The sequence below is a fragment of the Mustela nigripes genome, chromosome 4 (assembly GCF_022355385.1).
Source record: "Mustela nigripes isolate SB6536 chromosome 4, MUSNIG.SB6536, whole genome shotgun sequence".
NCBI classification, from domain to species: domain Eukaryota; kingdom Metazoa; phylum Chordata; class Mammalia; order Carnivora; family Mustelidae; genus Mustela; species Mustela nigripes.
In genome coordinates this window covers 139573830-139590886 of record NC_081560.1, presented here as the reverse complement: position 1 = coordinate 139590886, position 17057 = coordinate 139573830, and the positions used below count along the sequence as shown (strand labels likewise).

The window sequence follows — 17057 nt, the reverse complement described above, 5'->3', positions numbered from 1 at the left end:
AGACGCGAGCTCAAGAACCCGGATGCCGCGCATGCGCCACCGCCCCCTCCCAGCATGGCTGATCCCGCAGATTCTTATGCATTTTCGCCTTTTATTTACCCCCAGGTGTTCTGGTCACTTTACGGTCCCACTAACCGATACGCGATCGAGAAGGCTAAGTCAGACTATCTTTAGCAACGCCCCCACAATCCTCCTTTGACGCATTAGTGACCTCTGACCTAGAATCCTGTAGCCACTTCCTGCTGACCCCTGACCCCGTTGATTTCCGTCTACAAAGTTGCTTTCACCTATGACTTTTGCTGGTTACGAGGTTACGGAACGTAATATGATAATGGGTACTAACACTGTTTTCAGACTTCATGTGTTCGAGTTCTGGCTCTGCAGCTCACCAGCTTCGGCAGCTATCTCTGCCTTAGTTTTTTCATCTGTAAAATGGGTGAGAATATGAAATACCCTTCAAATAATAATTTGTTGAGAGGATGGATTTAGACAAGTCTCATAGATCGCCTGGCACCATAGCAATCACTCAGTAAATGTCAGATGTTGTTAATTAACCATTTTTATACAGTGGCTTAGTTTAGATGCAAAGCTCTTCCAGAACCTGATGATCTCTGCACTCAGAATGCCCCCAGCCTGTTGGAAGAGCTACAGTTCCTGGAGTAATTATTACCCCATTTAATGAATAACAATATTCTAGCTAATAGTTGTAGGATTTTTAAAAATACACATGACTTCACTTAATTCTTTGTATAACAGTTACTCATTTAACAATTTTCATTTTATTTTCTTTCATTAGCACTGCTGTGTGCCAAGCCATCTTCTTGGTTCTGGAAATACAGTAGTGAACAAAAGTTCTTGCTCTCCTGTGATTGACAGTAAGTAACAGTTATTGTGAGTCATGAAGTGGTTCATTCATTGAAAAAAAAAATTGCACCTCTGTTCTGTGCTGGAAGCTATATTAGGCACTGAGCATGCTTTAGTAAGCAGGCCAATTACTCCTGTCCTCAAGAGTCTATAGTTGAGTTCAGTGGTTCTCCAAGTGTGATCCTAGGATCAACAGTATCAGTATCACCTGGGAACCTGTTAGAAACACAAATATCAAACCCATTGTCGATATATTGAATCAGAAATTTGGGAGGTGAAACCCCGCAAGACAAGGTTTTAGGCCCTCCAGACAATTCAGTAGCATACTGAAGACTGAGACCTACCAGTCTAGATTAGTAATTTGCCAAATTCAATTAATATTTGTTGAGCACCTGTCTTAGGCTATGCCATTTGCTAAGCATTCTCACATAATTTATCCCATTTAATTCTCGTATCAGCATAGGAAAAATATTTATTGTATTTATAAATATATATGTATATATTATATACATACTATAATATATGAATATATTAGTAGATTATTTCATTACATAATCATCTAATCCTGTACATATTACTATATGTAATTAATTATATTACATATTACTATATGTAATTACATATTACTACATGTAATTGTATTACTATTATAATTAATTCATATATTACATGTACATATATTACTATATGTGATTAATTATATTGCTATATGTATTAAATATACAAAATATATTAGTAGATTATTTCATTACACAGTCATCTAATCCTGTATTCACTGTCTTATTTTAGGGAATTAGTAGCTTTAAAATTTTTCCAGGTCTGGGTGGCTCAGTCAGTTAAGTGTCTGCCTTTGTCTCAGGTCATGATCTCAGGGTCCTGAGATGGAGCCCCACATCCAGTTCTCTGCTCGGCAGCTGCCTCTCCCTATCCGACTGCCTGCTGCTCTGCCTACTTGTGCGCGCTCTCCTCTCTCTGTCAAATAAATAAATAATATCTTTTTTAAAAAAATTAAATAAATAAAATAAAATTTTTTCAGGTGAGGGGCACCTGACTTCCCCAGTCAGTAAGGCATGCAACTCTTCATCTCAGGGCTGTAAGTTCAAGCCTCACACTGGGTATGGAGACTACTTAAACATAAAATCTTTTAAGAAAAATTTTTTTGCCAGGTGATTCTAATGTGCACTCAAGCTTAATTGAAAGTCGCTGGTATTGGGGCGCCTGGGTGGCTCAGTGGGTTAAAGCCTCTGCCTTCGGCTCAGGTCATGATCCCAGGGTTCTAGGATCAATTCCCCCATCGGGCTCTCTGCTCAACAGAAGCCTGCTTCCCTTCCTCTCTCTCTGCCTGCCTCTCTGCCTGCTTGTGATCTCTGTCTGTCAAATAAATAAATAAAATCTTTAAAAAAAAAAAAAGGAAAATCGCTGGTATTGCACAATGGCTGACATGTAGCAAGTAATAAATACTTGACTAGTGAGTGAGAGGATATTTAGAGGGGCTCCTGGGTGGCTCAGTCGGTTAAGCATTTGAATCTTGATTTCCGCTCAGGTCATGATCTTGGGGTCATGGTCTCAGAGTTGTGAGATCAAGCCCTACATCGGGCTCTGCACTGGTTGTAGAGCCTACTTAAGATTCTCTCTCTTCTGGTTGCCTGGGTGGCTCAGGGGTTTAAGCCTCTGCCTTCAGCTCAGGTCATGTTCTCAGGGTCCTGGGATCAAGCCCTGCATCGGGCTCTCTGCTCAGCAGGGAGCCTGCTTCCCCATCTCTCTCTCTGCCTGCTTACTTGTGATCTCTCTCTTTCTGTCAAATAAATAGATAAAAATCTTTAAAAAAAAAAAAGAGAGAGAGAGAGATTCTCTCTCTTCCTCTCCCTCTGCCCCTCCCCCAGTTTTTTCTCTCTCTCTCTAAAATAATAATAATAATAAAATTTAAATTTTGAGAAAGGACATTTAGATACTCTTTTAACTGATTAGGTCAAGTTACTGCCCAAGATAATAAATGGTGGAGCAAGATTCCAAGTCCAGTCTAGACACTAAGCCCCAAGTATTTTCTGACTACATGATTCACCAAGGCAAACAGCATTTAGCACACCAGTAGAGCAGCTATTCCAGGAAACTCTAAAGCTTTGGATAACTCTACTTACAGCATCATTATGTTATGATCTATAACAGAAAGAGATCTCTTCGACTACATTCATTGAATGGAAACCTAAAAATAAGTAAAAATTTTATTATTCACATGGGTTGGCATGTTTATGGCACACCATCTGTAGCCATCTTTCCATGACCAGCCAACATTTACTGAGCACCCATCACATCAGGCATTGCTCTCTGGCCTGTTGATGGGCTATTGCATATAGTCCTTTCAAATTTCTCACCGTCTAGGATGAAGACAGGCCTATAAATAAGCTACAATATTGACTGAGAAATGCAATAAAAATATGAATGAGATACATATGTTGCCCAGAGAAAGGAAGGATTAATTCTATAGGAAGGAAATTGGGAGATGGGCAGGAAAGGCTTTATGGAAGAGGCAAGAATTCAAGTGGGGTAGGGCTGATTAGAATTCCTCTACATTGCCCACCATTGCACATTAGAATCATCTGCGGTACTTCTTTTTTTAAGATTTATTTATTTATTTATTTATTTGAGAGAGAGAGAGGAAGAGAGAGAGTACACAAGCAAGGGGAGAGGTAGAGGAGAAGCAGACTCCCTGATGAACAGGGAGCCCAAGGTGGGCTCAATCTCCTGACCAGGAAGATCATCACCTGAGCTGAAAGGAAGAGTCAAATGCTTAACCAACTGAGCCACCCAGGCACCCCTTCTGTGGTACTTTTTAAAATGGCAAAACTAGGTGCAGCAACATGGATGGATCTAGAAGGTATAATGCTAACTGAAATAAGTCAGAAAAAGACAAATATATGATTTCATTCATATGTAGAATTTAAGAAGTAAAATAGATGAACAGAGAAAAAAGTAATAATAGACTTATATATTGTATATTTATATAAATTTTATTTATATATTATTATATTTATTTATATATTATATATTTTATTTATATATCATTTATAAATAAGACTATATATACACATATATTTATATATATATAACTTATATATAAAAAAGACAATAGAGAATAAACTGATGGTTTCCAGAAAGGAAGTAGGTGGAGGAATAGGTGAAATAGATGAACTGATGACCACTGAGTAATGTATAGAATTGTGAAATCACTATATCGTACATCTGAAACTAACACTGTAACACTGTATGTTAACTATTATATGGGAATTAAAATAAATAAACCAATAAATAAATAAATTTTAAAGGAAGGAAAAATGTACAAGATTTATACGAAGAAAATTTAAAACATTTCTGAGGAACATAAGATCAAAACAAATGTAAGTGCATCCCATTCATTCATTCATTCATTCACTAAAAATAGCACTTATAGCATGCCAGGCATTTTTCTAGGCTTTGGAGATACAAAACTGAACAAAACAGAGAAAAATCCTTGCCATCTAGGAATATTCCAGCAGGTAGCAGAATCTAACATGAAAAATATGTCAATTCTCCCTAAATTAATCTATAAAGTTCACAATACCAATAAAAATGCCAATAAAGGGGCACCTGGGTGGCTCAGTCAATTAAACTTCTGCCTTCAGCTCACGTCATAATTTCAGGGCTCTGGGATGGAGCCTAGTGACAGGCTCCCTGCTCCTGGGGAAGTCAGCTTGTCCCTCGTCCTCTCCCCCTCTGCCCTTCTGCCCCACTCCAGCTCTTTCCCTCTCTCTCAAGTAAATAAATAAACAAATAAATTTAAAATGCCAATAATATTTTGAGGAAGCAAGATATATTTAATATTACTGCAAAAATGGAATGTGCATCCTTGCAAAGAGTCTGTAAAAAAACAAACAAACAAACAGAAAACAAAATCCAAAGTATACTGTGATCCCAAACCTATTTAATGTTGATATGAAAGAATAGAGAGAGCCTGTCCATGAATGAGGTATTAGAGTTATGACTCAATGTTACACTATCAATCATTTCTCCCCAAGAGGGAATATAAAAAGAGCCAGATATCCCGGAACAGTGAGCCTTGAGTGGGAAGGCTGGCAAAGCTTCTGTGTCTACCTCCCAGACATTAGTCAGAGTCTCGATCTGCTTGGATATATCAGAGGAAAAAAGGAAAAAAAAAAAAAAAAAAACCAAGAAAGGGAAAGAGGGAGGGAGAAAAGAAAGGAAAGGAAAAGAAAAGAGAACAAAAAAGAAAAAAGAAATAGCATAGACTTAGGACATTTCAGAACCCATTGTTAGGCTCTCTTAGTGTTTCGTGATACTGGCTTGCATAAAATAAAGGTATGGCAGAAGGATCATGTTCTGAGGCACTTGGGTGGCTCAGCACGTTAAGCCTCTGCCTTCAGCTCAGGTCAAGATCTCAGGGTTCTAGGATCAAGCCCCCCATCCGGCTCTCTGCTTAGCAGGGAGCCTGCTTGCCCCGCCCCTCCCCATTTTTAAAAAGATTTTATTTATTTATTTGACAGAGAGAGAGAGAGAGAGATCACAAGTAGTCAGAGAGGCAGGCAGAGGGGGAGGGGGAAGCAGACTCCCTGCTGAGCAGAGAGCCCCATGCGGGGCTCAGATCCCAGGACCCTGAGATCATGACCTGAGCAGAGGCTTAACCCACTGAGCCACCCAGGCGCCCCTTCCCACACCTCTTTGCCTGCCTCTCTGCCTATTTGTGATTTCTCTGTCTCTGTCAAATAAATAAATGAAATCTTTAAAAGAGAGAGAGAAAAAAAGAGAGAGGGGGACTAAGGTGTTAAGATGACAATTACGCCTTCATTTAAAAACAATAATAGGGCGCCTGGGTGGCTCAGTGGGTTGAGCCGCTGCCTTCGGCTCGGGTCATGATCTCAGGGTCCTGGGATCGAGGCCCGCATTGGGCTCTCTGCTCAGCAGGGAGCCTGCTTCCCTTCCTCTCTGCCTGCCTCTCTGCCTACTTGTGATCTCTGTCTGTCAAATAAAATAAATAAAATCTAAAAAAAAAAAAAAAAGGTAGAATTAGGCTTAGACTAGAAAAGAGAGTTAATTCTAATTTTTGGCAAGTCCCTAAAATTCAGGGACTAAATGAACAGGGAATCGCAAAGTGGACAATTACAAGAGTTGCTGAAAGCGGGAAAACGTTAAAAAAATAAAACAGAAAAAAAAATGAGGGGTGCTTGGGTGGCTCAGTAGGTTAAGCCTCTGCCTTCAGCTCTGGTCTTGATCCCAGTGTCCTAGGATCGAGGACCACATCGGGCTCTCTCCTCAGCGGAGAGCCTGCTTCCTCCTCTCTCTCTCTCTCTGCCTGTGTCTCTGCCTGCTTGTGATCTCTGTCTGTCAAATAAATAAATAAAATCTTAAAAAAAAAAACAACTAAATGAAATAAAACAGCAATACTGGGTATCAGACCAATAAATTCTGAATTCCTAGAGCTGAGACCTGGGAATCATTATATATACACATTAATAGACTATTTCGTTATATAATCCTATATGGCGTCTCACATTTGGAAGCCAGGAGCTTTAAAAGCTATACTGTACTCAGCACTGCAGTGAGTTATGGATCTCCATTTTGATTAACAGGCGCATTAATACAGCAGGGGGCACACTACTTCTGGGGAGCCTGTGAACTTAAGGGACAAGTCCAGCCACTCCTTGCCATGGAACTGAAGCCCCTGCTGCTGCCACTTTGAAATGAGCTTTGGAGGAAAGCAGTTGGGATTTATCTGTGATGCTATCAGGGAAGTCCCAGTCTCTGAAAGTATGTATATTAGTTGGAGCTAGTACTCTGAGTCCTGAGTGAAAGACCCATGTAGGAGAATGCGAGAAAGGGGAGGGCAGAAGTTTTTACTATAATTAGCTTTGGATGTAATACAGCTGGGGGAGGGAAGGGAGTAGAGCCGGCAACTATTTTGAGCAGGGCTCAGATTGACAGGACATGTGTGCTGGACTGTACTGATCCCAGGGCCAAGTTGCCTGCCTGTGGTGTGTGGTGTGGGGGGGAAGGCCTGGGGCAGCAGGAGTAGGACAGCCATACAGACAGGCCGGACGGGGTACCAGCGCCTCGACTTCTCTCCCTGGGACACTATCCAAACTCCGAGGGCCTTGGGCCAAGCTGAGCGATGGGTGCTGAGGAGAAGGTGCTGGTCACATTGTCAGGGGGAGCCCCCTGGGGTTTCCGACTTCAGGGGGGGGCCGAGCAGAGGAAACCTTTACAGGTGTCCAAGGTAAGGGAGAGCCCCTATGATTGAGGTTTCAGGGAAAGGGGAACCCAGGGGAATCTGGAAAGAGTCATGTGGCGGCCTTTGGGGGAGAGATGGGAGGCTGTGGAGAAGAGGAGTGGGGGTGGGCAGGTGGGCAGGGAAGCATGCTCGTCTGGTGGGAGGAGTAGTTTCTAAGCACAAGCTTCTTATGGGGGGTTGGAGGGCTCTTAGAGAAGAATTCCTGGCTTCTGGGAGCAGAAAAAAAAGAAAGACTGCCTCAGTTCTTTGTGGTACCATCGAAGCAGGGGCCCAGGTCTGGCCGTCCAGTCTTTGCATTCCTGACTCTATGCCTCTCCTCCAAATTCCATGAATATAGGGAAGATTCTAATTTTTCTTTAACTATATTGGTATGTGATGAGCTGAGGCTTTGTTACTCAGTCCTGCCCTACCCTGCCCTACCCTGCCCAGGCCTTCAGGGCTCCTCTTTCCCATCACCAGACCCTTTCTCTCATGAGGCAAGACTTTTTACTACTATGGCAAGGTCTGGCCTGTCAGATGAAGCTGTTAAGTGGTTTCACCATACAGGCTTAGTTTTCTCATCTATAACATGTGGGTAATAACAGTACCTACTTCATAGAACCATTCTCAGGATTAAATGCAATAATACATGTAGAATGCTTGGCACCATACCTAACATTTAGCAACCACTCAACAAATGATAGCCATTACCACTATTATTATTACTTTCCCATATGTATATCTGTGTGCACACGTGGCATACATATACATACACAGCTACAGTCTCCCCAGGATCTGCTAGACTCCCTCCAGTCTGGAATAATGTTCTAAAATCTTGACTGTGTAGGTAATGGCCTAGAAGAGAACCATTAGCTAGTAAAGATACTGCCCTTGAAAGGAAATCTTTAAGGGATCCAACTGCCATTTCTAGTACCTCCGCTCTGCAGTTTTCCTCAAGCCTCTTTGATCTGGTGATTACCCTGCCTCCCCTCATATGATGTATGATGTATATTACTCCCTTCTTCCCTCTAGATAGGTCCCCTCAACTGCAGCTCCATGTTCCTCCCCATCCTTTCTTACCCTGCAAAGTATATCCCCTCCATCCATAGGTCCTTGCTGTCCTGACTCCTTTCATTCTATTCCCACTTGGAGCCCTCCCTCACCTACAATCTCTCCTCCCAACCTCAGATCCGAAGACGGAGCCAGGCTGGCAGAGCAGGACTCCGAGAGAGGGACCAGCTTTTAGCCATCAACGGGGTCTCCTGCACCAGCCTCTCTCATGCCAGTGCCATGAGCCTCATTGATGCCTCAGGGAGTCAACTTGTCCTCACAGTGCGGAGGTATGGACCCCTCCCACCCCAGCCCAGCTCACCCCCCCAGCCCAGGGCTCCCAATCCTTGTCTCAGCTCTATGTCTTACTGGCCTGGCTTCAGCTACTAAGTGCCCACTTCTGCTTGTAAGTTTGTGCTGGAGTATAGATGTTTGTCAGTGCCTCCCAGGGGGTTCCAGTGTATCTGCAATTAAGGGATGGGGGTGTCAAGTGGGTATTTGAGTTTACGCGCTTACTTTGAGCCCACGTCGAGCCCTTGTCTGTCTCCTTACCATCTCATCTCCCTCTAAGCCAATGTCCACTCACAGCCCTTCCAGCACATTTGCCTCCCAGTTTGCCTGCAGATCCCCACTCTTCCCTGCCTATTCATTCAGTCCCCTCCCTCCCTTCCTTCTCCCATCCCTCTGGATCTCACTAGCTGTCAGTCACCCAGCCCATTTCTCAAGTCCTGTCCTCTTTCCCATCCAGGGTAGAGGATGAGGGGCCTGTGCGGTCTCCATCCCCTGGTGAGCTTCAGGTGTTATCACCCTTATCTCCACTGAGTCCTGAGCCCCCTGGCGCTCCAGTCCCCCAGCCTCTTCAGCCTGGGAGCCTCCTCTCGCCCCCTGACAGTGAAGCTTACTACGGAGAGACAGACAGTGATGCAGATGGCCCTGCCGCCCAGGAGAAGCCCCGCCGACCCCGCCGCAGAGGCCCCACGAGGCCCTCCCCTCCGGGAGCCCTACCTGATGAGGTCTACCTATCCGACAGCCCTGCAGAGCCAGCACGTGCAGCCGCTAGTCCTCCCAGTCAGGGTGACAGCCGTGTGAGCTCCCCATCTTGGGAGGGTGGGACAGCCCTTCAGCTACCCCCAGCCGAGGCCCTGCTGTTGCCCCATGGCCCCCTCCGGCCTGGGCCTCATCTCATCCCTATGGTGGGGCCTGTTCCCCACCCGGTGGCAGAAGACCTCACTACTACCTACACCCAGAAGGCCAAGCAAGCCAGTAAGTGCCCAAACCCTTTTTTCCCTAGCCAGGATCCTTCGGTCTGAATCCTAAATCTACCTCTCCATAACCATCTTTATGCTTTCTTTGGATATAGTCCTGGGGACAAGTGGAGAAGAGAGATGAGTAGAAGGGGGAAATAATTATTCTCACAATCCCCATTATTTTTACTGTTTGAACCAGTCTGGCAAAAGGTGTAGGTGGTTCAATCCAACCCAGGAACAGAGTGAGTAGGGAAGTTGGAAAGGGACATGAAATCAACAAAGGGTTTGCTTTTTGTTGTTGCTCTGATTTTGCTAAGTGTAGGACAGGTGAGGGCAGAGTTCAGACATGATGCAGGGGGGGTTTTTGGAAGCAGGGCAGGGGCTTTTCAGTGTTAATTTCAGGCATAGCATCAGAGCTACCTTTGACCTTTCTAAATTCATCTGCATTCCTGGGGACTGGGAGCATATGGGATAGTCATGAGATCCCTAGGAAGTGGTAGAGGGAGGGATCTTCAACTCCTTATCTCCTGCAAGAATGTAAGCCTGGGCAGAAAAAGCCAGTACCACTTATCTCAAGCTCTTTGCTATTTTTGATGTGAGCTACAGAACAAGGTCTAATGGTGAACTTTCTCCCTGTCCCATGCCTTTACTCCGGAGAGTTTTTCTTGTCATGTTGAAAATCTAGGATTACCCCCTCTGGTTCTCATCTCTCATTCCTCCCCTCTACCATTCTGATTTCTGATCCGTAGAGTTTTGTGTGTCTAAGTCTGGAACGGGGCTAAGGACATTGATTTAGAGTCTGACATCCCTGAGAATGTCCAATATCCCACAAAGAAATTCCAGATGCATGCCCAGGATCCCATGCTTATCCCCAATTCTCATTTTAGCACCCCTCCCTTCCTATGGTGCTGGGTAAGACTGCAGTTAGTTGCTCAGGGATATTTTTAGCCAAGCAGACCTCATTGTCCAGTGGGGTGGGGGTGGGAGGAAGGGTAGGCAGGTGTCCACGTCCATCACACCGGGGCTTGTGGGGCAGCAGAGAAAAGGGAGGGGGCTAGGCTCCAAAAATAGCACAGTGAGCTCATTCAGCTGCCAGTGCTGGGGACAAGACAAAGGGGCTTTAAAAGGCGTGGGGGGTGGCTCAGGCTGGTCCTGCTCCAGCCAACACTGCATTTCTCGGCATGGAAACCTTTGAGCCCATCAGCCAAGAGCCCTTCAGCCAAGCCAGCTGCAACAAAGCCCCAGATCCAGCTTCTGGGCTCCAGGACCCATTCTATGCAGGTACTACCCTCCCATAGCCAAGAGAGTTCTGGGATTTAGAATGGAGGGGAATACATCAAAGGTTTAGGAAGGGATGTCTTTGGGCAAGGTCTTATTCCCTTATTCCTTCCTCCTTTTTGATTTCTTCTTCCTTCTTTTCTCAGGAGAGTTTCACTGCCCCTTTCTCAGAATGGGCTGATGCTATGGCCACATGTCAAAGGGGTTTGTGACCGCATGAGCTATAGAAAACTCATGGGGAGGGAGTGTGTGTGAGAGAAAGAAGTGTGAATCTGTGAATACATGAAGGCTTATATATGGGAATCCATGGAAGAATATATGCGTGAACAAGCAAGTGTCTGTATACATGTGTACCTGGTGTCAAGAAAGCTTTAATAGTCATATTTACTCACCGTGGGCCTCAGGGCTGCCATGAAATGCTAAATTTACCTACACTACCTCATTTAGTCCTCATAGCAATCCTATGAGATAGCCATTATCATGCTCATTTATCAATGAGGAAAATGAACTTCAATGAAGTGAGGTAACTCTACCAAGAACCAAAAACCTGAACCGAACCCTGACTCCAGTGCCTATCTCTCAGGCACAGCACAATTCTGTAGTACAAATGTTGGGATGGGTGGCATGAAAGCCCTAACTAGAAAGGAGCTTGGTATCTTGAGTGGAAAGTGGATGGAATTTCAAAAAATTTTCAGGAGGAACTGGGGATCATAGATCAGAGAGAATCTGTGCCTAAGGCAGGGTTCTAGCAGCAGGGCAGGCTCTCCCATTTCCTGGCCCACCTCCCAGGCACCACATGGCATAGGAAGCCCTGCCCAGGTTCCCCTTCATACCTAGTCCTTGTGTGGCTGCCTGTTAGTGGCTCTCTACCTAGAAGGCTGACCCCCAAAGAAGCCCACCCCACTCCAACCCCAGCTGGGTGGGGGTTGGTGGTGGAATATATTTAGCTGGTGACCTTGAGATATCCTAAGGATTTGGAGGGTTACACTGGAGAGCAGCATTCTGGCTTTTCCTGCATCTCGGATCTGAGGCTATCCCTGGCTGTGAGTAGCAGGGGTGTGAAGTACAGAGGGGTGCCCTGGTGGTTGGAAGGCCAGTATCAGTTGTAAAATTTTGTCCAAACTGCAGGGTCTCTGCAGGGGCAACTAGGAAGGAGTATGCATGTGTGTGAAGGTATTTGAGTGACTGTGTTTTTGTGGGGGTACATGTGTATTTATATGTGTATATGTGAACTAGGGTGTATATAAGCTGGGGTATATATGAATGAGAGAGAAAAGTACATATGAGAGAATATGTCCATAACTGCCTCCACTATACCTGTATTCTTGTTTTTAAAGATTTTTATTTATTTTAAAGAGAAAGAGATCACAAGTAGGCAGGCAGAGAGAGAAAGGGAAGAAGGCTCCCTGCTGAGCAGAGAGCCCGATGCGGGATTTGATCCCAGGACCCTGAGATCATGACCTGAGCTGAAGGCAGATGCCTAACCCACTGAGCCACCCAGGTGCCCCTAGGCCCATATTCTTGTTGAACTGTGTGGTGGGAGTTATTTCCATGAATGTGTATGATTGTGCACTACATAATGTGGGTGGAATTGTGAGTAAAGATCCTTCTTCCTTTTTTTTTTTTTTTTAAGATTTTATTTATTTATTTGACAGAGAGAAATCACAAGTAGATGGAGAGGCAGGCAGAGAGAGAGAGAGGGAAGCAGGCTCCCTGCTGAGCAGAGAGCCCGATGCGGGACTCGATCCCAGGACCCTGAGATCATGACCTGAGCCGAAGGCAGCGGCTTAACCCACTGAGCCACCCAGGCGCCCCAAGATCCTTCTTCCTAAGGGTCCTTTGTGTCCCTATCATAAGGGGTGGGAAGAGGAGATAAGTCCCTAAGTTGCTGAAAAAAACCCTAACATGGTCTCATTTTATCTTTCCCTGGGACCTGCCTCATCTCCCTGGCTGCCATGGGAAGTGAACTCTACCTCTACCCTGCCCCCCACCCCCAGCATTGCCAGCCAGCCAGGAATGGTGGGAGGCAGGGGAAGAAGGTATGCGGGGTGGATAAGAGCACATCTCTGGGGAGATAGAAGCAGAGTAGATGGGAGAGAGGTTAGTAGAAGAGCTGTGATTAGAGTGGTGTCAGGGAGCCAACTAGACTCTGCCTTCCCTTCAACTGTCCTTGGTTTCGCCTTTCACCTACCACTCTGTCCCAAGTCGGAGGACTTTATTACAGGCAAGAGATACTGAGGATCAGGCCAGTTAAAAGACAGAAGGTGGGATGACTGCAGAAAGTGGCTGGGCTGGGGCTGGGGTGAAAGCCGTGGGGAACAGGACTAGAAGAGGTTCACTGACCATTCTCCCTCCCGGCCTCCTCAGAACTGCAACGCGCAGAGAGTCTCCAAGAGAAGAGTGTGAAGGAGGCCAAGACCAAATGCCGGACGATTGCATCCCTACTAACTGCAGCCCCTAATCCCCACTCCAAGGGGGTGCTTATGTTTAAGAAGCGACGGCAGAGAGCCAAGAAGTACACCCTAGTGAGCTTTGGGGCTGCAGCTGGGCCAGGTGCTGAGGAAGAAGACGGGGTCCCTCCAACGAGCGAGTCGGAGCTGGATGAGGAGGCCTTCTCTGACGCCCGCAGCCTCACCAACCAGTGCGACTGGGACAGCCCCTATCTGGACATGGAGCTGGCCAGGCCAGGCTCAGCTGCAGCAGAGGCCCAGGGCGGGCAGCTGAGTGAGGCCTCCGGCAGAGGGGCCCAGCTCTTTGAACAGCAGCGCCAGCGCACAGCCTCCAGCACCCAGGAGCCGGCCCAGGATGGGCCAGTAGCCATGCCCAACGGGCAGGGCCTGCAGTCACCACCTCGGGCCCACAGTGCTCCTCCGGAGGCGGCTATGCTCCCATCCAGCCCTTCACCAGCCCCTGTAGCTAGCCCTAGACTCTTCTTCCCAGGCGGTGGAGCCCCAACTCTAGCTCCAAACATCTTTAACCGGTCAGCCAAACCCTTTACCCTAGGCCTACAAGGGCAGCGGCCAGGTACCACTTCGGTTATTTTCCGGCCCTTGGCTCCCAAGAGGGCGAACGAAAGCCTGGGAGGCTTCAGCTCCACCCCACCGCCCTTCCAGTCCCCTCCACCGGGACCCACCCCTCTGTCCAGCCACGTGCCAGCCTCCGGTTCCCCCATCACTCCACGCTCCTCAGGCCCCGTGACAGCCACCAGTTCCCTGTACATCCCAGCCCCCAATCGTCCTGTAACGCCAGGAGGAACCCCAGAGCCTCCCGCTCCTCCTAGCGCCGCTGCCATGACCTCCACCGCTTCTATCTTCCTATCGGCCCCTCTGCGACCCTCTGCGCACCCAGAGGCTCCCGCCCCAGGCCCCGGGGCACCTGAGCCCCCCAGCGCTCGGGAGCAGCGCATCTCCGTGCCAGCTGCCCGCACTGGTATTCTCCAGGAGGCCCGGCGACGGGGAACCCGGAAGCAGATGTTTCGTCCGGGAAAGGAGGAGACGAAGAACTCGCCCAACCCCGAGCTGCTATCGTTGGTGCAGAACCTGGATGAAAAACCCCGGGCCGGCGGAGCGGAATCCGGTCCAGAGGAGGATGCTCTGAGTCTCGGGGCTGAAGCCTGCAACTTCATGCAGCCACCAGGGGGCAGGAGTTACAAGACTCCGTCTCACGTGACACCTAAAACCCCTCCTCCAATGGCACCCAAGACTCCGCCCCCGATGGCTCCCAAGACTCCACCTCCAGTGGCTCCTAAACCCCTGTCTCGAGGGTTCCTTGATGGCCTAGTGAATGGGGCAGCGCCTTTGGCTGCAATCTCTGAGCCCCCAAGGCTTCAGGGCAGGGGTGGGGAGCTGTTTGCCAAGCGGCAAAGCCGAGCAGACAGGTATGTGGTGGAAGCTACACCTAGTGCTGGCCTTGGCCTTGGCCCTCGTCCCAGAAGCCCTTCCCCTACACCCTCACTGCCCCCTTCCTGGAAATATTCACCCAACATCCGTGCCCCACCTCCTATTGCTTACAACCCACTGCTTTCACCCTTCTTCCCCCAGGCTGCCCGAACTCTCCCTAATAAGGCCCAGTCCCAGGGTCCTCGGGCGACCCCCAAGCAGGGTATCAAGGCCCTGGATTTCATGCGGCACCAGCCCTACCAACTTAAAACTGCCATGTTCTGTTTCGATGAGGTTCCCCAAACTCCTGGCCCCAGCTCCTTAGGGCCCCCCAAAACTGCCCGAGTGCAGGAGATCCGCCGATTTTCCACTCCAGCACCCCAGCCCACTGCAGAACCCCTGGCCCCCACTGTACTAGCCCCCCGAGCAGCCACTACATTGGATGAGCCCATCTGGAGAGCAGAGCTGGCCTCAACCCCTGTCCTTAGCCCAGCGCCTCCTCCAGAGTCTCCCAGGGGTCTTGGGACTTCCCCCAGCTCCTGTGGCTTCCAGGTAGCCAGGCCCCGGTTCTCAGCCACCAGAACTGGATTGCAGGCTCATGTGTGGAGGCCAGGGGCAGGCCACCACTGAGCAGGGCACAGCTCCCAGGACCAAGGAGAGATGGAACACCCAATTCCTAAAGTTGCTTCTCCTACCTATCCCATGTCCTCTCTCAGGCATTTGGAGGCTAAATTCCCTCCTGCCAGAGATAGTTTTGGAGTTGGTGTCCCATCCTCCTGGCTCCCAACCTCCCTGCTGCTTTGTAACCTATTATCTCTGCTTTATTATCTGTGCTTCTCTTTGTCTCTGTAGTTCCTTGCGTCAATCTCTCTATCTCAGTCTGCACCCATGCCCCTCCGCTGGTCTCTATTTCTCTACATTTGTGCTTTCTGTGAACCTCATTTTAACATTCAATGAGAAGCACATGGAGAAGTTACTAGTGAGACCTCAAGCAAGAAGCTCACCATCAGTCAAGACTCAAAGGGACTGACTTGCTCTCTGTTTGCTCTAAATCCCTTGCTACTCCTCACTCTCATTTCCCAAGCTTGGCTGGCATATATCTAGATATGTATGTGAGCGTGTGTGTGTATGTGCAAGTGTGTTTGGCCACAGATGTTTTCTTATGCCTGGGGCAAGAGTAAGAGGAGTGGTCTAAATAAAAACCCAATCTGGGTCTTCCCTCTATACAGATTAAAGAAGGGTCAGATAGCCCCTCATGGAGAGTCTAGTGAGGAGAAAGAGACTGACTGAAATTTAAGACCAGTGCTTGTAGCAGGGGTATAGCATCTTGTGAAAATCACAGATTATGAGAAGACCTGAAGGGCAGGGGCAGTATGTAAGGGTTGAGTTATACCAGCTAGACCCAGAACAGAACTCAGAATTCTATTCAGGAGGTGCCTAGCTGGCTCAGTTGGAGAAGCATGTGACTCTTGATCTCAGGGTTGTGAGTTAGAGACCCACACTGGGGGCAGAGAGCACTTAAATGAATGAATGAATAAAATAAATAAATAAATAGTTCTATTCGTCAGTATTTCAGAAAGAGGCCATTTAAGAGGCCCACGCTGAGCTACAAGCTTCCAGGAAGTGAAAAAGAAAGGCAGAAAATTTCCTCTGGAATGGAAAAATGATTGGCTTCATTGCCTCATGCACCTGGGACAGAAAGGAGGGGGAAAGAGCTATGGTGTGGAAAGTGAGGCAGAAACCAGAAGCAGAGTGAATGAATGAAATTGACTGAGCCACAGGGAAAAGCATGAGTGGGTAGAGAGCAGTTTTGGCAGACAGGAGAGCTGGGTTTCAAGAAACTCACTGTGTACAACGGGGACTAGGAAAAAAAATTGAGAGAGAAGAATGCATTTGTTAGAATGAGGACAGATGATGGTCGGAGGATGTGAGAGTGTGGGCTGAGTGTCAAAAGAATAAGTAGTGTCTGTTCTACCTTCTCTGAGTCTGTCCTTCTACCTTCTGCAGCTTGTCATGATGACCTGGGAAAGGGCAAGGAAATAACCCAGAGCCAAAACCTCTTTTCAGCCCAACCCAATCCCCGACACCCTAGCTGTTGTTCTTTTCAGCTTCAGGTCCTGATCTCTGATCCTAAATGGGTATGGACTCCCCTCTCACCGTGACCACCACCAGTCAGCCACGTTTGCTGCTTGATCTGGATTGTTTCCTTTGCATATTGAGTGTGAGTCACAGTACTTTGGTTTGTGCACAAGAATAAACTTAAGTTCCAAACCTTTTGTCGCCATCTTCTCTTGTAGTTTTATATCCAAATCCTGATTCTCCTCCATTTTTTCTAACCTGTTTCCTGATCTGATTCCTTACTTCTTTTTCCACTACTGCCCTATTTTTCACTCTTTGTCCTTCACTCCCTGGTCTTTTGCTCTTCTTAGTAGTTCAGTCCCATTCAGATTTAGCCACCTCCACCATTCCCTTTGGTTCTCT

General features: G+C 47.3%; 1 protein-coding gene across 5 annotated transcripts; it reads left to right on the top strand.

The window, feature by feature from the left end:
* The first annotated feature begins 60 nt into the window (after nucleotides 1-60).
* SYNPO2L (synaptopodin 2 like) lies at nucleotides 61-16853 on the top strand. 5 transcript variants are annotated; one of them, XM_059397812.1, is made up of 6 exons: nucleotides 61-436; nucleotides 797-875; nucleotides 6486-6663; nucleotides 8312-8463; nucleotides 8922-9436; nucleotides 13066-16853. In XM_059397812.1, the coding sequence occupies exons 3-6, from the start codon at nucleotides 6634-6636 to the stop codon at nucleotides 15204-15206; spliced, it is 2838 nt and encodes a 945-aa protein (XP_059253795.1). In that variant the 5' UTR covers nucleotides 61-436; nucleotides 797-875; nucleotides 6486-6633; the 3' UTR covers nucleotides 15207-16853. The 5 variants fall into 5 exon arrangements, with proteins under 5 accessions (XP_059253795.1, XP_059253796.1, XP_059253797.1 ...); XM_059397813.1 differs by lacking the exon at nucleotides 6486-6663; XM_059397814.1 differs by lacking the exons at nucleotides 6486-6663; nucleotides 8922-9436.
* The last annotated feature ends 204 nt before the right edge of the window (nucleotides 16854-17057 follow it).

Bases quoted from the DNA above. Each gene is read 5' to 3' on its own strand.
- SYNPO2L (XM_059397810.1), top strand. From the start codon at position 7,025: ATGGGTGCTGAGGAGAAGGTGCTGGTCACATTGTCAGGGGGAGCCCCC. The intron at 7,130-8,311 runs GTAAGGGAGAGC...TCCCAACCTCAG, and splicing joins AACCTTTACAGGTGTCCAAG to ATCCGAAGACGGAGCCAGGC. The intron at 8,464-8,921 runs GTATGGACCCCT...TTTCCCATCCAG, and splicing joins CTTGTCCTCACAGTGCGGAG to GGTAGAGGATGAGGGGCCTG.